General features: G+C 32.5%; 3 protein-coding genes and 1 long non-coding RNA gene across 4 annotated transcripts in view; all 4 read right to left on the reverse strand.

Moving 5' to 3' along the window:
- Positions 1 to 2,539, reverse strand: part of LOC105342368 (uncharacterized) — a 51,697-nt gene extending 49,158 nt beyond the window's left edge. Inside the window, exons 1-6 of the mRNA XM_066088239.1 lie at positions 2,283 to 2,539; positions 2,032 to 2,201; positions 1,651 to 1,824; positions 1,270 to 1,528; positions 596 to 1,027; positions 230 to 442 (exon numbers count right to left, since the gene is read on the reverse strand). Coding sequence (XP_065944311.1) covers positions 230 to 442; positions 596 to 722 — 340 coding nt within the window. The 5' untranslated portion in view covers positions 723 to 1,027; positions 1,270 to 1,528; positions 1,651 to 1,824; positions 2,032 to 2,201; positions 2,283 to 2,539. The remainder of the gene's footprint in view (positions 1 to 229; positions 443 to 595; positions 1,028 to 1,269; positions 1,529 to 1,650; positions 1,825 to 2,031; positions 2,202 to 2,282) is intronic.
- On the reverse strand, positions 1,640 to 10,173 carry LOC136276360 (uncharacterized). Its single transcript, XM_066088240.1, has 20 exons — positions 9,927 to 10,173; positions 9,644 to 9,810; positions 9,196 to 9,360; positions 8,854 to 9,106; positions 8,148 to 8,314; positions 7,709 to 7,879; positions 7,191 to 7,455; positions 6,909 to 7,072; positions 6,137 to 6,398; positions 5,701 to 5,873; positions 5,234 to 5,416; positions 4,895 to 5,150; positions 4,195 to 4,352; positions 3,925 to 4,098; positions 3,520 to 3,772; positions 3,199 to 3,362; positions 2,910 to 3,086; positions 2,283 to 2,544; positions 2,032 to 2,201; positions 1,640 to 1,824 (listed from the first exon to the last, which is right to left on the reverse strand). The coding sequence occupies exons 1-20, from the start codon at positions 9,992 to 9,994 to the stop codon at positions 1,640 to 1,642; spliced, it is 3,837 nt and encodes a 1,278-aa protein (XP_065944312.1). The 5' UTR covers positions 9,995 to 10,173.
- A 363-nt stretch (positions 10,174 to 10,536) lies between these two features.
- On the reverse strand, positions 10,537 to 11,429 carry LOC136275984 (uncharacterized). The gene is made up of 3 exons (XR_010714482.1): positions 11,180 to 11,429; positions 10,809 to 10,978; positions 10,537 to 10,676 (listed from the first exon to the last, which is right to left on the reverse strand). It is a non-coding gene; the product is annotated as an uncharacterized lncRNA (long non-coding RNA).
- A 2,530-nt stretch (positions 11,430 to 13,959) lies between these two features.
- Positions 13,960 to 26,089, reverse strand: LOC136276361 (uncharacterized). The gene is made up of 31 exons (XM_066088241.1): positions 25,969 to 26,089; positions 25,784 to 25,875; positions 24,893 to 24,938; positions 24,446 to 24,697; positions 24,245 to 24,299; positions 23,979 to 24,151; positions 23,552 to 23,725; positions 22,865 to 23,126; positions 22,452 to 22,603; positions 21,113 to 21,286; positions 20,789 to 21,010; positions 20,635 to 20,677; positions 20,361 to 20,521; positions 20,026 to 20,208; positions 19,674 to 19,883; positions 19,443 to 19,485; positions 19,167 to 19,330; positions 18,781 to 18,954; positions 18,400 to 18,655; positions 18,157 to 18,314; positions 17,905 to 18,069; positions 17,473 to 17,691; positions 17,294 to 17,336; positions 17,030 to 17,181; positions 16,724 to 16,912; positions 16,380 to 16,601; positions 16,116 to 16,158; positions 15,264 to 15,421; positions 14,513 to 14,686; positions 14,156 to 14,365; positions 13,960 to 14,006 (listed from the first exon to the last, which is right to left on the reverse strand). Exons 2-31 carry the CDS (start codon positions 25,829 to 25,831, stop codon positions 13,960 to 13,962), a joined length of 4,572 nt encoding a protein of 1,523 aa, XP_065944313.1. The 5' UTR covers positions 25,832 to 25,875; positions 25,969 to 26,089.
- Positions 26,090 to 27,754: the final 1,665 nt, after the last annotated feature.

A 27,754-nucleotide genomic window follows, 5' to 3' on the forward strand; every position in this document is an offset into this window, starting at 1 on the left:
GATCGATTTATTAAAACTGTATTTATACATTGACTCATTAGAAAATGTGACTTTCATCTAGTTGTACTTGAATGAGTAATGTCATAATTTTCATAGTTTGATAAATTGTAAAGCAGATTCAACAAAACTTTTACTCAATATTTTGATTTAAAAACCCCCATCAAAGATATCAATCATACATTTGATAACATAATATATATTTTCTTTTTAAGTATTTCTTCTCTCATACCCCATGATAAATCTGTAAAAGGTATGATTGCTTGTAGATTTTCCACTCCTAAATTAAGTGTCCTGGTACAAGGATCAATATCCATGTTGACTTGGAATGTGGAGTTTGTTAATTCTGCTTCTACACAACAAGTTACTTTGTTACAGTTAGTGTCCAGTTCACAGAACAGAGGGAAGGAGGACAAGGCAGACACATTGCTTTTGTCAACACACTCTGAAAATTAAGTAAAGTGCAAAAGAAAGTAAGAAGTTTGTTCAGTGACATCTTAGATGCAATCATAAACTTCTAAGTCCCCCTTTACATACACATGTACATATGTAAATATCCTTGTATGTTTCCAATAATTATAAAAAAAAAAGACAATACCATTGTTCCAGCCTGTAACATCAGCCGAGGATCTGATGGCTTCACATACTGAGTCAGACTTAAGGTAAGGCCTCACAGAGAGGCTCTCCAGGAGTTCATCGGACAAGAAACTTGGTAAAACTTTCATTTCTGTCGTTGATTTCTCATTCAACCATTGAGTAGTAGAAAAATCTGAATGACAAAAAGTATTCACAAATTTCTAATTTCCAAAATCATAATCACATTTACAAGTAACTGTATTCAGTGTTTCAAACTGCATTGCTTTTACCTTTAATTGAGAAAAGTTTATCCCAAGTTTTCTGAGACTTTGGCACGATGACATTATTGAGAATGGATATATTTACTACACATGGCCCTCCATCATCAAAACAAGCTTCAGCAGACATTGAGAGATCCAGAACATTCCCATCAATCAGGTCATTTACAACGTATCTAGTATAGACATTTTTAATAACAAACAATTTTACAAGGTATACCAAATACAGTAATCACTTATGTTCATTGACAAAAAATACTTCTTTACATCCAAATTATCACTCACAAATATGCCATGCCATTTATGACAGGTTGGCAGTTTTTTAAAATCATCCCTATGAAATCAACTATGGCAAGAAATAAATAAAAATTACATGCCACTAACTTATGAATTTGTACCAAGATTTCTATAGAATCACCTGATTTTAAAAACGCCACCCAAACTCATGATGTATTCTTTTCCTGATACAAATCCACTAAAGTAATGCTTGCGATACATCTTCTCGACATGCACTCTTATCTTCTTATATGAATAATCAATGTTTATTCCAACTTCAAAAGTCCTGTTCAACAAGGGTATATTAACACAACATGTAATGTCTGCACAAGTTGATGATACTGTACAGAGAGCATCATTTCTGACTTTGTTAAGGGACTGCTGAACATCTAGAGGACAATCTGTAACAAAAATATCAAAACCATTTATATACTTTATCAGCAAGGCATATAATGCATATACAATTCCATTAGCCATATTTTCCAGCAAATTTTAATCTTTCAGGGTTGTATTTAATAGTCACATGTATTCCATTTGGTGGCAGCATCAGCATAAGCAGAACCAGTTGGCGAGCAGGTTGGATAGAGCATGAAGGCAGCCACACTGAGGTGGGATAACAAGTTGTCCACGGCGCCACTCTCCATTGGTGTAATTGCTGTCAGTCCTTCGCTTGTTTGCCAGTCATTCAGTGAAAAACCTGCATTAGTTGGCAATTATTTTTCTTTATAAACTTGCTAGAGCTATTTTGGCAAATTCGTATATTCTAATCATAAACTGTTAGCAAACGTTTATGTTAAAAATGTTACAATACCATTTGCTTAGCAATTTTCAACAATGGCAATCCTTTTTTTTAATTATGTATAACTGAAAATTGATTTATGTTGAAGACAACATATAAAATTACCAGGAATTGTGAATGGAGCATCCCATTTGCAAACTTTCTTTGGAAGATAATAGTTCTTCAGTACGTCTACAGAGACATTACAGTTAGGAACCTGCAGAGCCTCCAAGCAAACATCTAGTCTCAAATTCATTATGAAATGCCCATCTGTGTACATATCAAATGCCTGGAACCTGTAGATTGTAAATAAATATATAATATATTGTAAACTTTTACTTATATTCCATAACAAAACATTTCACTTGCTGACTTACGTCATTCTGACGACACCAAAGAGCCAAACTTCTTCTTCTTGTCCCCATTCATATTCAAACAAGTTCTTTGAGAAGCTCAGTTGATCAATGCTCACCACCATTTGGAATGTACATGGATCTATCTCTAGCTTGGTGGAGAAGGTCGAGCTGATGGCAGGAACATCTACACAGCAGTGGATGCCAGAACAAGAACTGAGGAAGTGACAGGTGACCGGCTTACCTGACAAGGAGGGTAAAGGCTCCAACAACGTTTCATTGCAATCTGTAATGAACAAATCATACAGTGAAATATAAAAACAATCTCACGACCAAAATCCCACACAAAAGATCTTTCTATATTTTGCAAATATACAGAGAGAAAAAGTAAAAGGAAACATTTGAACATCTCTATTTCAATTGATCTTAAAAATAAGAAGGAAATTCAGTATTACATGTGCAAAGAGACGTATAAATACTATACATATAACACATATTTCAATATCAGAGAAAAATCGCAATAAAACCTTTGTTCTCATAATATGTCACACATATGCCATCTTGACAATATGCTTTTTTTTTTAAAATGAATGTACTTTGCCAGTTATAGTTCCATTTTACTACAACAGTCTTTCAAAAGATCTGCTTTACCATTTTTCCAGTTGTCAGTGGCACCAATGAATGGATATTTTGAACTGCTACACCTCTGGTTGCCCTTGAACACAAACTGTGCCAAACCAAGATCTTGCATGAGCTGTGCAAGGTTATTTTCTGTCAACCCAGCAGTTGATATTCTCTTTCCAAGTCTCCAGATATGGTAAGAAAATTCTGTAAAAAAAACCCCCAAAACCAAGTGCATTAATTAAGCTTTTCAATGATGTTTTGTAAGACTGTAATCACCAGATATGATAAGCTTAAGGAAATGTTTATGTAAACATACTATCATCCAGGAAATCAGTGGTCCAATCACATGGCTTTTTGGGAAGTTTAGTGTTTGTAAAGATTGGAATATCGACCATACACGTTTTAGCTGATTCAAAGCAAATCTGCAAGTTCAGATTTACCAAGAATTTACGTTCACTGGAAAGGTCATCGATGGTAAATCTGAAATAAAAATGTATTTTAAAAATTATGCATCACTCTAACTATACATGCATATTACATAAATTATATATTTTCAAAAAATCAGTTTGTCTGGATTTTCCTATTAACTTTATATTTACTGACACAAATATCTAAATGAATGGAAATATCAAATTACCTTAGTCTCACAACTCCATTTACAACTATAGTTTGTTCTTCTCCAAATGAGTATGTGTGCAAACTCACATTGACAGAGAACTTCTCAAAGCCTACACTGAGTTTGTAATTACAGTGGTCCAGTATTAGCCAGGAGTTGATTGAGCGTCCCAGTAGAGCCAAATCAGAACAGCATCTCACTCCAGTACAAAATTCAAACAGGTGGCAAGTTGTGTTAGAGGCAATGGAGCTCAGGGACACATACTGATCACAGCCTACAAACAGGAAAATATGTCATACAAATTTGTCAATGCAAAGAAATATATTTTTTTTAATTTGAAATTTCATGTAATGCCATAAATAAAACTACACTTAATAAGGCATGAACCTTTGGTCATCTTGTGGTGTTCATGAAAAATGTACAAACCATTATTCCAGCCACTTTTACTGGGGTGGAAGGGTACTGTTTTCCTGTCACAGCTGGATTCTTCCATGTACTGAATGATGTCAAGGTCATGCAGCAATTCAGACACAGCATAGGATGGGAGCACTTTATTAATTTTGTAACCTTTATTGTCTAACCAATTCTCTAGTGAGAAATCTTTAAAAAAAATGAAAAATTGATAGAAGACTGTTTCAATCTTCACAGTAATTGTGATTACAATACAATCAGAAATATTAATATTAATTCACAAACCTTTTTTAACAAAATCCCTGGTCCAGTTACAAGTAGGCTTAGTAAGCTTATTTTCTTTAAGAACTTGAATATTTATTTCGCACGGTCCAGATGTCTCGAAACAGACTGTTAAATTAAGGTTCATACCGTAGGCAGTTACCAAGTCAGTTATCAAGTAGCTGGAATTATAAAGTATACGAATACAACATACAGAACGTGCTTCTACAATTACAAGTTTGAATTTTTCGAAGGGGTAGTTATATTATATTGGTAAAAATGTTCCATATAAAAAAACCCATAACTATATTTTGAATGTAATGCTTCTAAAATGTCCCCTTAAAAGAAAAAAAGCACTAGGCAGGTAACATTATAATTTGTGCACTCAGTCTCATAAAGTATATGCCCATTAGCAAGAAGGCAAGGGGGAAATAAAAGTTCTCTGTGAAAACATGTGAAATTATTGATGAATGTCAAACTGTATTTTATGCAAATCGAAGATCAATATTTTTCAGTGAATGCATATAAAACATGTATCAATAGGCGTTTACGCTGGATTACAAAGGAGTCTCCCTGTATAATTTAAAACAATACGTTATTGTATATTAATCTTCCCGTTTTACATATAAAAAGTTACCTTGTTTCTGAAAATATTTTTCATAATTCCTTAAAATACATACACGCATACCTAGCATTTTGATATCTAAATTGAAATTTGACTCACTCCATGTTAATCATTCCAAACAAAGAAACATGCTTCATCTCTCCAAACGTATATCCCAGAAGTTTGTGAGTCCACTGGTACTTCTCTATGCCAACATTTATTTTACCATTACAAGCATCGATGTCAATAAAGGCATCCAGGTTTGTGTTGAGGACTTCTGAGTGCAGACAGCAATGAACACTGCTACATGTCCTAGATATTGCACATCTTGTGTGTGTCCCTAATGTGCTCAACCCTTTTGTTTCTTTCTCACATTCTATAAAATTATAAATTACCAGTATGACTCAAAAATAGGAATAGAAGTTTTGCATTAGCACAAAGTTTAAGAATTTTGGTTACCATGATTCCATCCTGAAGCATTGACTTCTTTGAATGGGAATTTCTTCCAGTCACATTTTTCTGATGTTGTCAGGAGATAGGGACCTACTCCAAGATCTTGGAACAGTTGTTTCACATAGTGAATGTCCATAGATGATCCCACACTAAGTCCATGTGTAGATTTCCATGTTTTCAAAGAAAATGCTACCAAAAGAATTGGGTAAGTATAATAAACAAAAACATATCAACATTCATTGAAAAAAATACACTCAACTTCATGGCATCATGCCAAATGAAGACAATAAATCGGGAAGAATATATCATGATTTTTGCAAAAACATATTTATAATTCAGGAAAATTAATTTAGTGTATATGCAAAAAGCAATTATGAAAATAATTTTTTGAATATACATTTAGTTGTGTATTTCATTTAAGCTTCATAATGTCTGAAGATATAATAATAAATATACATGTAAATGCATCTTACCTTTGTCTCTGAAGTCTTGATTTCGGTTGCACACTTCTTTAGGAAGAATTGTATTGACAAACACAGGTATAATGGAATGACAAGGCTGTCCTGATTCCAGACACACACTCATGTTCATATTCACCAAATATTCTCCACCTTCACCATTGTACACAAGGTCTGTTATTATAAAGCTGTTAGGAAAAATGAATTAATAGACAATTATACAGCTGACAAAATAGCAGCTTAGTGTTTTTGTAAGACTTTTGGTTTCATTTTCAAATTGATTTTTAAATATACATGTTAATCAAAGTTTATATCATAGTAATTCTGTTGCACTATTTTGCATCCTGAAACAATATCATGGTATTGTAGAACACTAATTTGGAACTTTAAAAATTGTATCATGGAATTGTACACTATTGTTTATTGTACTAAGCAGACGGAAAAAAATTACTCTATCTCAATGAATCCAAACAGATCAAACTTCTCCAGGTCCCCGTATCTGTAATTGTGCAGACTCCTGTTAAACTTGAGATTTTCTACGCCCACTCTGAGCTGATGGTCACAGGCACTAACTTCAATAAAGGCCTCCACAGACAGGCCTACACTAGGTACATCCATACAGCACCGAACTCCAGTACACGTCTTGTAAAGGACACAAGTGGCCAGATCTTTGTCAATGGTTGGTCTCTTGATAATGTCATCAAAATGACAATCTACCAAATTAATAAAATTAAGGAAGTTTACCTACATGAATAGTCAGAATGATTTAATTCATTTGCAACTTTTCAACTTTTTTTCATGTTAAAAACTGCTTTTATTGACAAATAATTTATCAATAGCATACTTTCAAGTTACAGTCGACAGAGACACATGTTTACAGTATCACACAAACCCGAGTTCCATCCATTAAAAGAGTTCCTGTAGATTCCCTTGTCTTTGTCACAGGACGGCACCTTTATGTATTTAGATATACCTAATGCTTCCAAAAGTTTAGGTAAATACAGACCATTTAATGATTCAGATGTTGGTATAGTTATGTTGTTGGCATTCAACCAAGATGCAAAAGAGAAACCTTGAAGATGAAGTCAAACATATACATGAACTTAGAAAGAGCAAATTCAGGTGACATGTCTTCCTTTGTATTGGTATTTTAATAGTTATGTTATTTCATATTACAATTCATCAGCAACGTAAGTTTATACACCAATGCAAATTACAAATACCTGGGTTTGAGAATCCTGTGTACCATGCACACACTGGTTTAGTGACGAGATAATTCTGTAGTATTTTGTTTCTTATCTCACAGGATGGAGAGTCGCTGAAGCATACGGTCAGCGTAACATCCAACAGGTATTGCCTTTGTCCATTCAAATCTTTTATGAGATATCTATACCATAAAAATGTTATACATTAAATAAATAACATTAATAACTTTACTTTTATCATCAGACTCTAAAAGAAAGGAATCATTGTTTATCATCAAAAGCAAGCTTTTAATACATTACTCAATAGAGAAAACTTGGTCTATGCTGAATTTCTGAGGAACTCCGAATTTGAAATTGATAAGAGACAGTTCAAACTTGAACTTTTCAATCTCCACGTTCAAGGAAAGAGCACACGCATCCACACTGATTCGGTAGTTCAAAGTTCTCCCAACAATTGCCATGTCTGTACAACACTGGATGTCAGTACAAGATGAAGACACTCGACAGTTGGTGTTATTGGCCAGAGTAGTCAAAAATGGAGATATATTCTCTGTACAGCTGGTGTCTATATTTATCAAGGAAATACCTTTAAATAATTTTTTTTAGTTCTTGCATGTACAAAGAATTGAATACAAAATTTAGATACTAATTTTAGACTGTGCAAAAAATATTGGATACAGTATGCAGAGAACATCTTAAATTTAAAAGTAAATTCTGTAATAACCTTACTTTTCTGATGTAAGACATGCTGTCTTGGAGAGTAGCTTTACCTGTTTGTTTCACTCATAAAAATAAATTTTAAAAGCCAATCTTCATACCAATTTCAAATCCTGATGACGTTGCCGAATAGTCACTTCTATTACAGGGTATACTGAGGAAGAATCCTTTCACTCCAAGAGTCTCTAGTAACTGTTCTGAGAATAGTGCTGGTAAAGTACTAACTGAAGCTGAAATTCCTTTATTCTTTAGGAAGCTTGTGAAGTCAAATCCTATAACAAACAAGTTGATAAAGTTTGACAAAGTTATCAAAATTATGGGTAGAGTATAAAAAACAAAAAACATAAATTTTCAGAAGAATAAAAACCAAAATGTTTGTTTTATCTTAAGTAAGTGCTGATATTGAAGACTTAAAAAGTTATTAATATTATGGGTTGAGTATAAAAAATTAAAAAAAAATAGATTTTCAGAAGAATGATAACCAAATTATTTGTTTTATCTTAGGTTAGTGCTGATATTGAAGACTTAAAATTGACCAACCAGGTATGGCAAAAGACTGGTTTTTAAAATCACAATCCAAAGTAGGAATTCTGGTATTTATCATGATGGGAAAATTCAGCATGCAGTCTCCATTAGTTTCAAAACAGGCACTAAAGTTGACACTTAACAGGTAAGCCTTCTCTGATGTGATATATTCAACTTTATATCTGCAGGTTAATTCGAGGAAAGTTTGTATTAGGCATCATATATTTCAACAACTCAACAACTTAATAAGCTGAAAACTAGATATCATGTATCTGCCTGGGTTGTTATTTTTTGCAAAAATGTACTTTTTGCTTCTTTCATGATAATTTCATATCGCAAATACCAAGTATAAAATATACAAAAATTGTATCTGTATTATTTGTTATTTGAGAGATACTTTTTAAATCGCAAAATAACTGACACAAATTAAAACAAATGCATCAGAAGATGAAAATGTGAAAATTTTACGACGACGACAACCATGACAATAACGACGACAGACAATAAACACATTTTGATCTGAAAAGCTCTTTTGAGCTTTGGCTCAGGTGAGCTAAAAAGTAAATCTTTTCCATTTTTGCAAATGTTGCCACATGTGAAATAAAAGATAGATATATGGTATTCACTTCATACTCATAAGATGAAGATATAGGCTAAATAATCATTACTGAGAGAGTTGTCAAGTTTCAGCTTATTTCACATGCAAGCTAGATGTACTTACTCTACAGTGAAGACATTCTGTATTGACTGTCGTTGCCATTTGGAAAACTCAAATTCTGTGAGAAGGAACTCTATTTCTAATTTCTCTAATTTGATAAAGACTTTCCCTCTGCACCTGTCTACATTAGCTTCAGTTTGGACAGATGTTTTCAGCAAGTGGAGATCTGTGCAGCATTTCACAGAAGAGCAGGTACTAGATAGTTTACAAGATGTGTGAGCTGGTAGGGCTGGAACTGTGATACTTTCCTTGCACTCTAAATTGAAACACAAACATGTAGGATCTTTCTTTTCTTTAATTGTGTCTATCCAACAGTGTTAATTTAAAAAAAAGCAACTTTCTCACCTTTGACATTCCAGTTCTGAATTCCTGAAGAAAGATCTTCTCTTTCACACATAGGGTCATTAAGATAACTGGATAGCTTTAGTTCTGACTTAAGAAGGTCAATGGCCCACTGCTGTAGAACTGGGCCATCAATTTTATCCTTCATCCAATTACTCAGAGAGAAACCTTTCATCAATCAAGCAGGGAAAATTGTAAGCTTTACTTATAAGTCACAAAGTACATTTTATTTCATATAAATGCATAGTTATTCACAATAGAAAGTGAAAGAGGTACATTGGTATATACCGGTAAAGCCAATGACTTTCAATCTTTTACCATTACATACATGTGTTACATTTAAGTTTTAAAATTCAGAGAATTTAAACTATCTAAGATAACTTTTTTTCTTTTTAAAGTTGTTTTATAAATCCAGAAATATTTTGATAAATTCTTCGCAAGTAGACAATACCTGGAATTGGAAGTTGTCCCAATTGTAGCTGACAGAGGGGTTTAGGTAATCTTAGTCCAGTCACAGCTGCAATATCTTGTTCACAATTTTGTCCTTTTGTATAACACAATTTAATTCTCAGATCAAGAACAAATTCACCACTCAGTTCCAACTCATCTATCATGTACCTAAAAATATTATTTGTTGAAAGTCTATACATAAAACACCTTACTTTCATTTAAAGACAATGTAACTAATCAGCATTTTAAAAAATAGTCCTATGCGAGAATGTAATGCAACTCACTCTAATTCCAGCACTCCAAACAGTTTTGCAACTTCCTTTGTTCCCATTGTATAATCAAAGAGTGACATAGTAAAGGTAAACTTTTCCAGTGTAATAAGTATCTTTTCATCACAGGGATTGATTTCTATGGAGAATTGGTATGATGTTCCAGATATATGGTCCTGTAAACAACAGGCGATCCCCGTGCAGTTTGAGCTTATGTGACAATTTAAATTATTGCTTACAGGGCTTGGTGGAGACACTGCACAATCTGTAATAGAAATAATCAAATTCATTTAAAAAATTAAACTAGCTTTTATTAAAAAAAAAAGAAAGAAAATTTTAAAATAAATTTCATATATTAAACAGAATGATATACAGTAACCAAACATTGTTATAGCATAATAGGTTCAACACTCCTCTGTTCAGATTCTGAATATACACATTTAAATATTTCAAAATTAAATCTAAATCATAAGTGAAATTAATGCAACAGAACAGAGTCACATAAATCACCTTAACAACAATTCTATAATGAATTTTACTCTGTGAGATTAACCTTCCTAAACAGAGGGTCAATGGACCTTTAAACATAATGGTAATGTATTAAACTATCATGCCAACCTGAATTGTTCTTTGTAGGTGCTGATCTTGAACAACCTACACCAACATAATCTTCTATGCCAATCTCCCTCCAAAGGAACTTGGTCTCTTCTGGGGTCAGAGTAGAGCCAAAGTTATTGAGAGCTTGCCAAGATGTCAGGTTAAAACCTAATAAATGCAAACAAACAAAAAGGTACTGGTGGATACTGGTTAATTTATCACAAATGACACGATAATTTTGTTACCAGCTCATTTATCATACACAGGAGTATTTGTTAAAAGGAACAGAAATAAATTTACTTGGATTAATGAAATCAAGCTTCATGCTGCATGGTTTCTTTGGAAGTAGAGTGTTTCGGAAAATTGCAACTGTGTACACACAAGCCGTTGGGTCTGATGATTCCAAACATACGCTCAAGTTCATGTTTAACAAATATTTTCTTTTTATTACCAAATTCTGGATGTTAAAACTGCAAATAAAAAAATCAGATATTTTTCAAAATCTGGTAATTTCATATCATTAGTTATCATATTTTTGTAAATTTTTACCTGGTATGATGAAAAAATAAAACTTGTTCACAATATAAATGGTTTTCTAACAAACACAAAAAAGCATTTCATATTACAAAAAAAAGCATTATTCTTTGATTTGAAGGCAAACATAATCATACTCTATTCTAATAGCTCCCTGCAATGTAAAATGATCTGTTGTTCCAAAGTCATAGTCCATCAAAGTTAGATTGTACTGCATATTTTCTATATTGAGACTCATGATTGCTTCACAAGGATCCAGCAAGACTTGAATGTTGATAGTCCGTCTGCCCAAATATCCGATTTCTGCACAACAGTCTATTCCTGTACACGACTTGGGTAACCGACAGACGACGGAACTAGGCAGGGGTAAGGGAGTCAATGCATCTGGACACTCTGTGGTAAATTGAAGGTGTTAAAAAAATCGTTCAAAATGTTTTAATTAAATTTTCAAAATGAAGGTAATGTTTCAAGGAAATATTTTGAATGAGTTGGAAAATGAAAGCATTGCCACAAACCACTTTTCCATCCATTGGTATTAGGATTGTACAATGTACTTCGTATGTCACACTGATCAGCTGTTTTAAGGAAATCCTGCATTCCCAATACTGAGTATAAAGCGGAGGCATCTGCTGTTGAGAGCACTGATCCAATGCTTAAACCTCTGTCCAACAACCAGGAGTTTCCAGAGAAATCTGGGAGCAGATAAAATAATTAAAACATTTATTTGGTGAAAAAGAATCGTCAATATAATTGTATAATTATATTGATAATTTTTGTTACAAATGTTATAAATTCTTTAATTTAAAATAAAAAAACATCAGAGAATGAAAAATTTCGAACTTTAGAGGAATTCACGACATAAAATGATGAATATAAATATACCATTTGGAAAGCCAGTACCCCATTCACACAAAGACTTGGGGAGTTTGAAGTTTGTAAGCAATTCAAGAGAATCTAAGATACATGGCCCAACTCCATAACAGATCCCAAGGCTAGCAGAAATTTTATAGGCTTTTTCTGCAGGAATTTCATCGATTTTAAACCTAAACACAAATTAAAAATTAATCATAAATGATTATAAAAAAACCCAAGTCTATGTATTAGATATAATACCTACCTTAACAGATTGATCATATAATTGATAACAAAAAACTTCATAATTCAATTTTATTACTAACAAAATCACAAAGTTTGTCACTATGAAATTGTTTGTCAAACAAAGATACTGATATGTTTAATGATCAATTATAATATTTAATATATACTTACTCAAATTGGATTACACTCATCAAGTATCGTTTTTCAGTGACTCCTGTTAACATAAAATCACTCATTATTAACATGAACAGTTTGACAATTGCATAGTCATCTTTAATTAGGAATATTCCCATTTTCTAAATGCTGAATTTACAATCTTGAAACAAATAAGGGGAATTACCAAAGGAATAGTCATGAAGTTTTATTTGAATTTTCAGTTGTTCTACTTGGAAAGTCATGATATGGTTGCAGTCATCAAGTTCTACTCCTACAGTGAAATGTCTCCTTAATACTTTGTTTTCCTCGATACAGCAGGTAATTCCCGTACAGAAAGAGGGAACATTGCATCTGACAAAGGACGACAAGACAGGTAGAGTTGTGTTCAAATCCTTTTTACAATCTACAAAAAAAGAAAAAGAAAAGAAAAATACAACAGAACAATTGTACATTCAGATGTATGAATGTATAAATAGTATGTGTCAAATTTGTAAGACAATTTAAACTTAAGGTACTGTAATCGGTAAACATACCATTTTTCCATCCCATACTGTTGGCTGGGCTAAATGTCTCTGATGTAAAAGAACAGGGATTGGTACTGAGATAAGAACTAATGCCAAGTTCATTCAACAGTGTGTTTTTGTTGACAAGGGAAAGAACTGACTCTGGATTAATTCCTTGATTATTGTACCAGGTATTCAAATCAAAATCTGGAAAAATGAATAAAAATAATAATGGTATATTTTGTATGGTAATAAACATGGTACCATTAAGATATGCTCGACAGTCTGCATCGTGAAATAGTCTTACTTGGTGTGGAGAATCCAGCAGTCCAGTCACAGATTGATTTTGGCAGCAATGAGTTTTTGAATATATCAATGTTGACCAAACACTTAGAATCATCTGATGCTTCAAAACAAGCTTTCAAGGTCATAGAAACCTTGAATTGCCTCTCTACTGCCAAATCTTCAATTATGTAACTATAAAAAGATATTCTTATGTTGAGTACTTTACATAAAGTGTATTTTGTTGTTCCTGTGCTAGAGAAATTTCAAAATTAAAGTCTATACAAAAGTTGTATGTATAAGCAGATCATTATCTTAATTTCAATAAACCAAGTCCTTTGATTCTCAACAAATATTTTTAATTAGAATGAAAAAATCAACATGAAAAAAGCAACTCATTACAATTTTTGTTTAATTTACACAATCACTGTTCTCACCACAGTGTAAACAGAAGGTATTTCCCCCACATCTCTTGATCTTTTTTTACAGCATGTGGTCAAGTTTATTAAATAAGACCATTGATAACATGAAAGTTGCCAAAAAACCTACCATGATGTGCATGAAACATTATGTACAACTGATTGATTTGATACACATACTGTATATATAGGGTTTTCCCCATCCTATTTTACACTTGCAAAAGGTTTCGCCACTTTCGCCAAAGAAAGTGAAAGGGGAAAAAATAAAATGGGGGAGAATATTTCCATGAATATAGTAAATATGAATAATAAATAGCGTAATTGTAAAGAGTAGAGTGATGAAAATATTACACACGAAGAAACAAAAAAAAATTATACATCGCAACCAGGACATGGCCTAAACTACTATCACAATTATTTCACATACTGTTTTGGTATAAAGCTCAACAACGAAATTACTCACTCGATTCGTATCACGCTGTTCAAATAGAATGAATTTTTTGTTCCTGAAAGAAAAGAAATTGTTTAGTACAATAAAACATGGTAATTCTAAAGAAAGAAAACCCTTTAAAATTAAAATTAAAATCCGTACAAAAAACAAACACTTTATAAAATAAAACATGAGGTAGAAACGTAATCCAATGCAAACAAATACCAAAGGTCACATCCTTGAGGCTTAGATTAAATGACAGCTTCTCAATACCAACATCCAACCAATAATTGCAAGCATCCAGTGTTAGGTAAGCTTCAAATGATGTTTTCATGAATCCGATATCCACACAACAGCTTACTGAGGTACACGTGTCCTTTACCAAGCATGTGACTGAATCAGATATTGGTGCCATTTCAACTTCCATCTGACAGTCTACAATAGAAACTAAGCCAATTACATTTTTTATTGCAAAAAGATAAACATCAATAATCTTATCAATTGTCACTTAATTCATATCTTGTAATCAGTAATGTTAACATAAAATTAACTCTACAAAATGAAGAAAAAGTATCTCTTCACCTTTCTTCCATCCATTATCAGAGGGGCTGTAGACTGGTCCAGATCGTTGACAAGGGACCTCCTGCTTGTACTTTGCAATACCCAATTGTTCAAGTAATTTTGCAGCATTCAGTTTGGAGAGTTGGGATCCGATAGCAGCACCAACACTGTTGTACCAATTTGTCAGGGAGAAATCTGATTGGAAAATTATAGTTTTCATTTCTGTACTTTAGATTAAAGTACATTATTTATAAAAACCTAGTGATTTAGCATAAATAGAAATCATAATAAAGAATAAAGCAAACAACTTATGTGCCCTGTAGACGTTAAAAAAACCCCCGAAATTCACATCTTTCATAATAGCAACTTTTAAATTTCCGATTTAAACAGAAAAATTAAATTTACATAAATCATCATACCTAATCATACAGTCACCTAGTATTTAGAATACAAACATTTACCGTAACGGTTATAATTTTCATTTAATGCTTCAATTATCTTTGCCGTTAATCATAAGTCATATTTAAATATAGAGTGAATTCGAATGTTGCAGAAACAACAAATTATGAAAAACAAATACAGTTAACATAACCTACTATATCAGATTATGTATTTTTGCTACAATGCTTTACCTTTAGGTTGAATGAAGCAACAAAAAATCATTCAATTGTTCAAGTAAATTCCTCAGGTTTTCTCTATAACTTAGTTAAATATTGTTATTCTTTTATCATTTTAAACTAATAGATTGTAAAAAACTATCGTGCAATCCAACCTGGTATAGTAAAGTTAAGGTTCCAGTTACATCCCGGCTTAGGTAATATATGTTTATCAAATAATGTTGACTTATAGAGACAAATGTTATCTTCCAAGCAGATCTTGATCTTTGCTGTTAATTCCAGGTTACTTCTATCAACATCATCTATCTTATATCTAAATAATAAAAACATAGTGTTAAAAGCAAGATGCCAATGGGTCACATCACTTACCTTAGCAAAACGTAAGGTTTGTATCCTTTTCTGAATTTAGGAAATATAGTATTTGGAAATTTCTTGACAAACTATTTAGAATCTACACATGTTTTGAACAAATTAAATATATACTATTTCAGAATGTTTTTATATTACTTTCTTAACATATTTGAGCATTGTAAGTTCTTTTAAAAGACAATTTTAAAATATTTTTGTTCTTTTAATATTTTTCTATGTTGTTCTTTTCATTCCTCCAGGGATACCTTTTTTGATCTGGAGGCCACTGCTTGAATAATTTCCACCCATTTTTGACCCATTTTATAGACTTACATGTAGGGTCAAATGATCAATAGATAAGAATTTACTCTATACAAGGAAGCTTAGTATTGGTATCGCTGGAACAGGGTTCTAGAAATAATTTTAAAAAAATCCTTTTTCACAATTCTCTGTGTTTGGTGGTACCCTTCATTTTATCAATTTAGAGTTCTTTTTACTGGTTCTAGAGAGGAAGTTAACCAGTTTACAGATGGATTAACAAACAATGGTACAGATGGACCAATAGCGATAAAAAAAAAAGCTCACAAGAAGTTTTGGTTCAAGTGAACTTAAAAATCTAAAATATTTCGATTGAGAGCACCGGGTTGTCCTTTACTTACTGTATCTGGATAATATCCATTAGGCTGAATTCGTCTTTAACACCTGTCACATAAATATTTACGGTATGCAATATCTGTATCTTAAGTGTACATTTTCGTATATGAAAAAAATAATTCAATTAAATTTCAATAGTCATTTAAGTACTTAAATACAGAGGTTCTCATGCACTTTCCATTCTATTTCAAGATGCTTGTTAGTCCTTTTAAAATCTCATTATGAAAACTAAGTATATGTACTAGTTATTGGACAAGTTATATCCATACCATACTGATAGGAGAACAGTGTTCTTTCGTAGACAAGAGTTTCTACTCCTACTCTTAGTGTCTGCATACAGAAGTCCAGATCAAGGAAGAAGTAAATTGTCTGTTGTAGAGGGTCATGTAAATCCAGACAGCACTCGACACCCGTACAATGACTCATGAGGTGACAACTGATTGGTAGGACGTCCGATATTTCTGTCATGTTACCAACATCCAGGGGACAATCTGCAAAAACAGTTTACATTCCAATGCTTTTCAAATGCTCTCTGAATTTATGTTAATATTTATCATAAGCTACCTTCCTTTATTCAAACAACAAAGCTTTATTCTCATTACAATTCACTGACCTATTCTCCATCTATTTTGGTTTAGGGTCTGTGGATAATACTCTGCTGATTTCCTGTTACACTGCTGTTCCTTTGGCAGGAGGAAGTTTGTTATTCCTAGTTTTTCTTTTAACATGGAGAGATAAGTGTTGGATAAAAGAGAACCAGGAGTCAGGGACATGTTGCTGTACCACCCAGAGAGAGAAAATCCTGTACAATACAGTACAAAAACAGAAAAATGTACACAAAACAGTTACGTTAGGTTTGATGATAGTTTAATTGACTCAGTGGTTATCATTTTGAAAATAGATATCAATAAAAACACACCAGAATAATTGAATGACCAGTCACATCCAATCTTTGGCAAATACAAGTTTTTGGCAATGTCATAAGAAATCAAGCAAGGCTTTCCATGTTCCAGACAAACCTCTACTTTCATGTTAACGAGGTATTTGACTTCAAGCTCTTCAATGGTGTATCTGTTAATAACATCAAATGAAAGCACGAGTTTTTAAGATACTAACAGATTATAAGTAGCAATGTGCTTTGGATGCAGAACTAAAGTTTTGCTCATGGATGAAATAATCTTACTCTATTCTAACTACATCTTTCATCCAGAAACTGTTTGTTGCTCCTACAGAAAAAATATTATATGTATTACTATATATCATTGTGTAACAATAAAAAAAATCAAAATAGAAAAGATAATGATAATAAATTTGACGATCACACAAATAATATTTGGCAAAATGAATTTTAAAGATAACTACCATATGAGTAATTCAGAAGACTGATCCTGGTCCTATACTCTTCAATCCCTAATTCCAAAGTTTTGTAGCAAGGGTCTAAGTCAATAAAGGCTTCAAAGTTTCTTCCAATACTTGACACAGCAAGACAGCAACGAATTTCTGTACATTTTGAAGAGATTGAGCACAGAATGGGCAATGGCAACAAACTTGTTTTCCGATAGGTGGAAGACTTGGAACAATCTACAATGGTTATTAAGTATAAATAAATAAAACTCTCAAGCGAAACTTATCTATATTTCATTAATTATAAATAATCAACTAAATAATAAGGTAATATTGCAATTACATGTACATAAGGTATAGACATTTGTATAAAATGGTATAAAATAGTATACATCTAAAATCAATTTAAACAACTAAAGGCCTTTATTCTTTTCCCAAGTTAAGCCATACCATCATTCCATCCTTTTATGGTGCTATTTCCATTCTGGATACTGCACTGAGTTTTCTTTAGGTAACCAGCAATGCCAAGGTACTCCATCAACTGGTCTGTGGCAAATGTTGTCAACTTGTCAGAGGTCAAACCCACTGAGCTTTTCCAGCCATCAAGTGAAAAATCTGTAAGTTGAAAAGGAAATTTCACTTCTGAAGGTGATACATAAAAAAGAAATTTCATTAAAAAAATCATTTCCACATAATATTAACTTGTAAAGCTTGCTGTAAAGTCACAAATGTTCTTAGGAAGCCGTTGTTGATGGAATACAGGAACATCAAGCAGACACTGAGATTCTGAATCAAAGCAGACACTGAACTTCAGATCTATTAAATATTGATTCTCTGCTGTAAGATCCCATATCTTAAATCTGCAAAAAAGAGGATGCACATAAAAGATTTTAATAAAATATCCTAGCAAGGATAACATATGCAAAAGGTTAAGTGTTTACATACTTCATTCTGACAACATTGACCAATCTGACATCCTTTTCAATTCCAAACTCAAACTCTTTCAAGTAAATTTGAAACTGGAATTTATCGATTCCAAACTTCATTTGTAGATTGCAAGGGTCTATGTCAAGGTATACATGGAAATTGTGATGAATTGGAGCTGCTTCTATGCAACAGTCAACTCCTGTGCATGATCCTGCTATTGCACATCTCATACTGGATGGAAGTGAAGGTAAGAATCCAATGCCTTTGGGACAAGCTTCAATAAAAAAAAAAACAATACAAAAAGAGTCCTTTACCACATGAAATATTAATAACTACTGTATTTTTTTAAACCAAGAAATATTTTTCACTCTGCAAAAATATCATATAAACTGTTCATACTGTTTTTGATTCCATTGATGTTCGGGTTGTACTTCTGGTTTGAGAGAGAACATGGAGGATTGTTTAGATACTGTGGCAATCCTAGAGACTCTTTGAGTTCATCTAGCACCAGTCCTTTTATCTGATCGAATGCTGTCAATGCGTTTTCCTTCATGAAATGTCCCAGAGTAAACTCTAAAAATATGATTTAAATGAAACATGTATCTTTAAGATGAGATGTATTAAGTACCAACCATCAAGATTTTTCCGGTATGACATGCCTTTATACATGATATGCATATTGAATTTCATATATTCTTAGAAACACGTCACAATACCAAATTTCAGTTTGCTGAAGAGTACATTTATCATATGAAATTTGTTTTTGATAAAAACTCTATATTTACCAGGGTTCATGAAACCATTGCCCCAATGACATATTTGCTTGGAAAGTTTGGCTTGATCAAGAATGTTGACATTGATCAGACAATCCCCTCCATCCTCAAGGCAAACAGCCAGGTCTACTGTCACTACATATACACCCTCACCAACATAGTCCCATATTGTGTATCTAAATACAATTTTTTTTAAACTATGATAATGTCTTAGGTAGCTTAGAATGTTTGAAGATGAATATAAAACAGAGTCTGAAAAACAATTACTGTAAATGATAATATAGTTACCCAAATTTGATAACTCCTCTGATAACTATTTCTTTTCTCACCCCTGAAATTCAATTTTAAAAATGTTAAATAATTTCACGACAAAGACAGCTAACATATCTGCACTTATTTAACATACTTGACCATTCACCATCCATGTATATATATATATATATATATATATATATATATATATATATATATATATATATATATATATATATATATATATATATATATATATATATTTACCAAACTCAAACATCTGTAGGGAAAGGGTTTCTGTTAGTTTCTCAATCCCGAATGTGATCTTCTGGTTACAGAAATCTATGTCTAGCACTACTTCAAAGGTCCTGCCTAGTTTTCCCACTTCTACACAACAGCTGACAGCTGTACATGACTCTTTGATGTTGCAGGCTGTCGTTCCTCTAATTTTAAACAATGACAGCTTTGTTGGGCACTCTACAAAGTGCATAAAAATTCATTATCATTGTAAAATGATTTACCATTATCATTTGATTCTTGGTGTTTAACATCAACTGCATCACAAACTATTAGAGAACAAATCAAGTAAAACCGTAACCTAAGAAAACATAAAACGAACCTGATGACCATCCATTTTCTTGAAGCTGGTTAATGCTGTATGGTGGTTCTGATCGGGAACAAGACTTCTCTTTTATGAAGGAATCAATACCAAGAAGCTTAAACAAGGAATCAGACAAAGCTGTGGAGAGGCTTCCTTCTAGTGACAGTCCTTGCTCACTCATCCAGTTAGAAAGAGAAAATCCTAGTCAAAATAATACCCACACTTAATAATAATACCTCAGAAATTGCAATTATTGTTAAAAAAAAACATTAGCAAGCACAAAATATATGCAACTCTGCCACATGCAATCAAAGCTTTGATGTATGTGTACATTTTGATAGCCAACACATTACCTTTAGATGAAAAATCCATTTTGAGGTCACAATTCAGAATAGGAATGAGAACTTCTTTGAATATTGGGACATCAAGCTCACATTTATTAGGCTCCAAACAAACAGAAATGCCAAGATCAAGAACATACTTCCGGGAGACCTCTAATTGGCTTGCCTTGAATCTAATTTATCAAATATATCAAGAAGTAATAATCTTATGCACTATTAAAAACAAAAAGAAGCAACATTAAAATGTTCATCATGTCATGTCATGTGCAATACATTTTGTACTTACTTGATGAATATTATATTTACAATGTCTGTTTTGACTTCTTTGCCTGCAAAGAATTTGAAAAATTGAGGAACTGATACAACGATGATACAATAATTGAGAGCCCACTGCAAATGCCTGAAAACTCACAGTCATGTATAAAAAATGTGATATTTACCCCAAAAGGTGTTGAAGTCGAGAAGTCCATATGAGAATGTTTTCTTCTCGATGCCACCAGAGATGACATAATTACACCTGTCAAAGTGCAGGAAGAAGTGAAGTCTAAGGTTCAAAAGACTGAAGTCCACACAACAATCAATTCTGGTACAGTTCTGTGTCAGAGCACACTTTACATTGTGGAATGGAATTGTTGGTGGCACAACCCAATTTAATGGACACTCTAAAATGTATATATTTATTAAATTTTAAACGGCGTAATTTGCAAACTCACATGTAGATTATCAGTAAAGAAAGCAGATTTCATTCCAGTATTCATTTTTACCATTTTTCCATCCATTCACACTTGGGGAATACAAGTCATCATTTATATGGCAGGGTCTGTCCTGAAGAAATTTGTCCACACCTAGCTGTTGGATCAGCATTGTCTTGGCGCTGTCCTTTAAGTCCTCCAGTGAGGGTATCCCCATATTCTCCAACCAATTTGACATTGAAAAATCTATGATAAAAAATTACAGTAATTAGAGGTACACTGGACAAAAATATACTGGTGTATGAGTCCTGGAATAAAACCAAAAAAAATTGGGCAAGTTTTAGAGAGCATCTGTGGACCAAAAATATAAGCATTTCTTGAACTGACTTTTTTTTTTATGCCAAAACAGTTGTTAAGATGGTATGGAACACCAGTCGATTAATGGATAAAAAGCATACTTTCACTCATTTCAAATTTTACAATATTTGACCATAGAACATGTTTTTAAAATTTTGGAAAGGTAAAAATCATAGACCCGACAGGATTCAAACTCATACAAATTCGTAATTAGCACTCTAATCCATTGTGCTACACTGTTAGGCAACAATTTTGGCAAAGAAAGGAATTCTAAAATCATACTTCATTTTATTTTTTATTTCGAAGGCAAGGACGTTACAATAACATTCATAGGCGATGTCCTCCGAAAAGTCCGCAAAAATTATTGTAACACAGCCCTTTCCTGGACATCTGAAGGCAGAAGAAAGGAAGGAAGACCCAAAATCATGGAAAAGAAGTCGAGAGAGAGAGGGAAGTGGACGGAGATCCTGGACTGAGGGGGAGTTGCGGCTGCAGATAAAAGTAGATGGCGACGTTCTGTTGATGCCTTAAGTGTCACGAAGCGGATATTAATTTTTCAATATTTGAAAAAAAGTGTTCACATTGATTTTCATCAAAATTAGTATGAAGAGATTCAAATGAAATAAAGCTTATGTGATGAAATGCTGCTTGAACTTTGAAAAAATATCAATGACTGAATTACCTCAGTGATCAAGCTATTGAGTATAAAGAGAGCAATAAAATGTTTCCATCCAAAGATTCTCTAACTAATAACCTTTTGCTCAACAAATTGCTGAAGAGTTGACACCAATGAATCACTTTCATATTAAAAAAAAATATTAAATCTTCAATTTAGGTCTACAGCTCAGTTCTAAGCGATTAGAGATAACATTGTTCTGTACTTGATTAAAAGTTTTGCATACAAAACAACATGTAAAACCTCGTTATTATTGCTTTTTTATCTTTTGACAACAGTCTTGGTAATTTTGTTTTACATAAACAAGTCAGTTCAAGAAATGTGTACAAGATGGCTGGACATTAAATTATATTGGTCTCAAATCATTAACAAACTTACTGAAATCTCCTGTTATAAGTGCCCTTATAGAGGGTAGCTTTGTGTTGGTAAGCACTGGAATATTTATGGAACATTTGCCTCCATCCAAACACACCATTGCACGAGCATTAAAGACATATACATTTTCATCTGTTATTGGTTTAATGCTAAATCTGGAAATTTTTTTTATTGAAAACAAATCATATAAAATGCAGCATTCCATAAAAAAAAACCCCAAAACAAATCAATATTCAATTTCCAGAAAAAGCCCCCTTAAAACATTTTGATAGCCTTTATTCTTTTAAATACAAAATACATTTTACACTCAAATCCACATATATTTGATCTGCTTACAAGTACATGTAATATTGATGTCCAGATTCACAAAATCATGATGAGAATCAAAAATTCAAATACAACGAGGAAACACTTACGCAAATTTGATTAAACCTTCTGCGACAGAAACTATAATTTCATCTCCCCAAACGTAGTCAATTAATTTCATCTTTTTCTGCATGTTTTCAAAACCGAAACTGAGTTCCAATTTGTCCAGATCCAGATTCAGATACAGATGTAATCCCAGACCTAGACCTGGGATCTCAGCACAACACTCTATTCCAGTACAGTAGTCAGGGATATGGCAGGACATTGGATCAGGAATCTTGGAGGGCAAAAATGCTATGGTTTTGGGACACGCTGAAGAAAAGAAATTATTTCTTCATGCAAGTTTAGTTTTCAAATGTCATCTGCCTTATTGCTTATTAAATTTATGAACAAATTCATCTTTCTACGTATACATAATGAGGAATTAATTCAAATGTGTGGAAGGTCAATTTTTTCACTTGTTGGAATTTTTTTCTGTAATTGATTATGCATGTACTAATGCATAAATGTACATCTTAATATATAGATAAAGCCATTTCTGATTTTTAAAAAATGCACTTATAATTTTTAAACTATAATTCTGATAACTGTAAGATGTTAAAATATTGAACTAAACATCAATTGCTAGCTGCTGCTTAGTTTTTAATAATTGGCTCTTTAAAAATGTAAAATAAAGTTTTTTTCTATCGCATTAATTGGAAAGTCAAGCATATAGAATCAACAATTATGAGTCTTACTATTGTGCATTCCCTCCACAGATGGACTGTAGGGTGATCGTGTTCTATCGCATTTAGTTTTCTGGAAGAAATTTGTCAGGTTCAGTTCTTCCAGCAGTAACATTTTTGCTCCTTCTCCCAATTGCTCTCCAATGTCCAAGGCTTTATCTTTCAACCATTCATTGATAGAAAAGTCTGAAATAATATGATGAACAATGTGAACAGAAGATGACAGTGAATTTACATTTAATCAAATAGAATTGAATATATCTAAATAAGTAGTTTCTTTTTAAACAGATTAGGTCTTTTATTTCATTTGTTTCCTTCCACAATTAATCGGTTCGTAATCTCATTGATTACTAAAAGCACTTATTTGTTCATGGGGTTGAGGAGATAGAATTAAAAAGTACATGATTGTACTGTGTGTGTATCTATTTTGAAGTCATACTTTTGAAGTTGACTAGTGCTCTTTGATCACAGATAGGAACTTCTTGATTGTGAAGTAAATGCAACCCTTCATCACTTGGAATGCAATACTTCTTTCCATCTATAGGTAAGCAAATCATCACTTTTACATCCACAATAAAACCTTTGTTTTCCTCCATTTGGTCTATATTGTATCTAAAGAGATGAACATTTTCGACTTTAAAACTTCAAAAATCCAAACAAGCATAATTATCAAAAATAGCAATATGCATTTCTCAATTTACTTACATGATTTCAATAGGTGCTGGATTTCCTGAGCCAAGTGTAAGCACTTTTTGCTTGCCTGTATGATTACCAATGATGATAAAATGCATTTAATTTTTTTTTTAATCAAACAATAGTCTTCAAAGCAATGTGAAGCTTTATTGTCATTATTCCACAGTCATGTAAATGCTTCTAACTAGTCAATAGATTCAATGGGACACTTACCAAACTCGTACTGCAGCAGACGTGTCTTCAACAAAGTACGCGTTCCAAATCCTATATCAATGGCAAAATCACAAGGGTCAATTTTGAACCAGAAAGGAATATTCTTGGTAATTCTGATATTTCCCAAGGGAATTGTAAATGTTAAATCTAAGCTGCAGTCAATTCCCCAACAATTTGGTGGCTGCACACATTTAACCATGTGTCGAATGGCTGCAGGCAAATACTTGTGGAAGTCAAAAGAAATTGGGCAATCTATAAATGAAATTCAACATAAATTAAAAAAAAACTGGTATTTGATTCCATTGCATAAAGTTATTCAAGTTCATTTTGATTACTAGAATAAAATTATTTGTTCATTAAGAAGTAATACTCATGAAATATCACATGATAAAAAAAAATAAACTCAATAGGTTTGAGCTGCTAAAATGAGGTCTTAACCCAACTTACTAGAAGGCCCTGGTGGTAACTGCACTGGTCCAGATTTAAATACCATCTGAAATACAATACTTTTATGTAAAACATGCCTATGTTGATAACAAAATTCAAACTAAAATGTCCTTGGTGGTCTAATGCCCAAAAGCCAAAAACTATTACTTTAAGGGGAATACCTCATTTTTTTAAAATTTGAAATATGAACTTTGAGATTCCTGTTTTCAAAGTTTGCAATAAAAATAAATAACCCGCCTGTAATTGGCCAGAAATATAAAAATTAGTGTATTTGATCCATGATGGTCTCCTTTTGATTTTTACTATTCTGATAGTAAAGTGACCTTGGTCAATGACCACGGATCAAGTAACAACACACTATCAGTCATTAGGCAATCAGGCACATGTATGAACATCTGATATGTCTTCTTTTAAAAGTTACAGAACAAACATGAAATAAGAATATAAAAGACAGACAGACTAAAAAGAATTGAAAAACAGAGTGACAAATTGATATGGTGATTCCACTCTCCCTCCCCTTCAAAAGAAAATTAAGTAGCTTTTTTTCAGATTGTATGGTATAAAACATAAAAAAAGAAATAACCAAGATAAGCAGATAAACAGACTAAAATTAATGCCCTAGCTCTTTTCGATAATCAACAAGACATAAATGACATTTAGAAAAATACCTAAACTGTCTAATCTCTTAATGTATAGTTCTCATTCAAACATTTAAAACGAGGGGTTGTTATATTATTTCAAGGCAAACATCCTCAATTATGCCAGTTGAAAGATGACTATTATACATGGGTTTTTTTTCAACATTGATGAAGCATGGCTTATTATTTTAGATTGTAAACCTCAATTAAACTAACATTTAACAAAAATATACAATATTTAATTTCAGCTTACGTCCAGGTCAAATTTTTTCAACACCAATTCAAAGGCTTCCTCTGTCATCTTTCCTCCAATGGTTTGAAGCAGACCACTGAAAGTTCCTCCACCTTCAAACAAATATTTGTGTGTTGAATTCTTAAAATAATATTAATTCTTGATTACTGAATATTATTGTATTTCTTTTATATTCTTTATAATACCTGGAAGAACAAACTCTCCACACAATGGAATGGGTATTTTGATATCCTGCAAGAAGTACTCATCCAAGAAGCAATCTCCTGGACATATTTTCAGCCCAAAACTCAATATGAATACACCTTCATCAACATTCCGATCAATTTTATACCTAGTAATAAAAGTATTTTGAGTGAAAAATCAAGTATTACATGGTAACCCTTATAGTTTAACGTGGCCTTTCTTCAATTATTTTCTTTTATTTCCTCTAACTCCGCAATGTAAAGATTTCCACTATATACATTGTAATTCCAAACTTACTTTTTTACGTTAAATGATATTTTTTTCTATTTAAGGAATTAATTTAATTTTGACGTATGTTATACGATATAACATAACTTGGGACAGTTTACGCTTTTTTATAAACCGCGAAATTCATTCCCTATAATTTAATATTCAAAACAAATCTAACTCTCCGTACCATTTTCATGCTTTTGTTTTAACCGTAAACGACATTTTTAACTACCCGCGCAGTAGTACAACATCCTTAGTAACAAGTGACCCAGATTAGAACGAAGCGAGGGGTGGCGGCCATATTTGAATTTGGTGTTTGGACGCTGGTTCGCATCTTCACAGTTTAGTTCTCAAAGTTAAAGGTACAGTTGTCAAAAGTTGAATTAGACATCAAGTGTGAAAGTGTGGATATTGCAGGGGCAGGCCTCTTGGGTTTGTTGATGAGCATGCGTCAAATTCATGTTAGGAGATCGACTCGGATATTGGGAGCGGTGTGTGAAATGCACGAGCATGCTGAAAATGGATTGTTTGTACTTTGTCGCTTTACAGTAAGTACATGTACACCAAGAGTTTCGCACATTTGTTTTCTCTGAGCCATCGAGATTGTAACTGTAAACAGAGGATTCATGTTTACAGTCATGATTTATATACCGACATCGATTATTTAACCTGCTATCAGTCTATAGTAATTAGGGGGAACTAGCTCAATCAGATGGAAATCTGCTCGCCAAATGTTTTTTACGAAAAGAGGCATCAGAATATTAAAACCCCACTAAAATACCACCATAAACCTAGATAGCGTAAAAGTAGAGCGCTCTTAAAAGAGAGATTTGGGTGCAATTCCCATTCTGGCTTAAAATTTGGTGTTTTTACTATGATATAAAATTTACTGATATTTGTTTATTCATCCTTTTCATACCTTGAAAAAGATTCAACTCCCCCTCAAGTTTTGTGCTCCTTTTCGTAAAAATTCAATTCAATCCATTTGTGAGATATTTTCAAAATCATTTTTTATTTTTTCAATTTGGAAAGATTGAAGCATATTTTTTTTTTAATTTATAGTATGCAAATGAAAAGAGATAAACTTGGTCATATTCTATTTATTTACTATTATATACACATGCATGCAATTGTACATGTAAGGTTTACATGTAAAAAAAAAAAAAGTAGTTCCGGATAGATGTTGTCAAGTGGGTGTGTCCCCATACCAAGGTATGTTATAAAATATAATATCCCTCCATCTGTATCAGCCAATGAAATGAGGCGTTACAACCAAAATTAAATTATTTGGATATATAGTTTCAATCGAAAATATATACAATGACTTCATTAATTAAGGAGTCTCGACAGAGAATGTTTCAATCAAACGATTTCCTTTAATTTTTTTCAGTGAAAGGTCAGACATTTTATATAGGATTATATAGAGAAAATGGGTTATCATTTTCAATTTCATATGTAAAAAAAATAAAAACAAGATATTCTTTTAATTTTCAGCGTATAACGTATAAGTAAACTTTT

This window comes from Magallana gigas, chromosome 6 (genome assembly GCF_963853765.1).
Source record: "Magallana gigas chromosome 6, xbMagGiga1.1, whole genome shotgun sequence".
NCBI classification, from domain to species: Eukaryota; Metazoa; Mollusca; class Bivalvia; order Ostreida; family Ostreidae; genus Magallana; species Magallana gigas.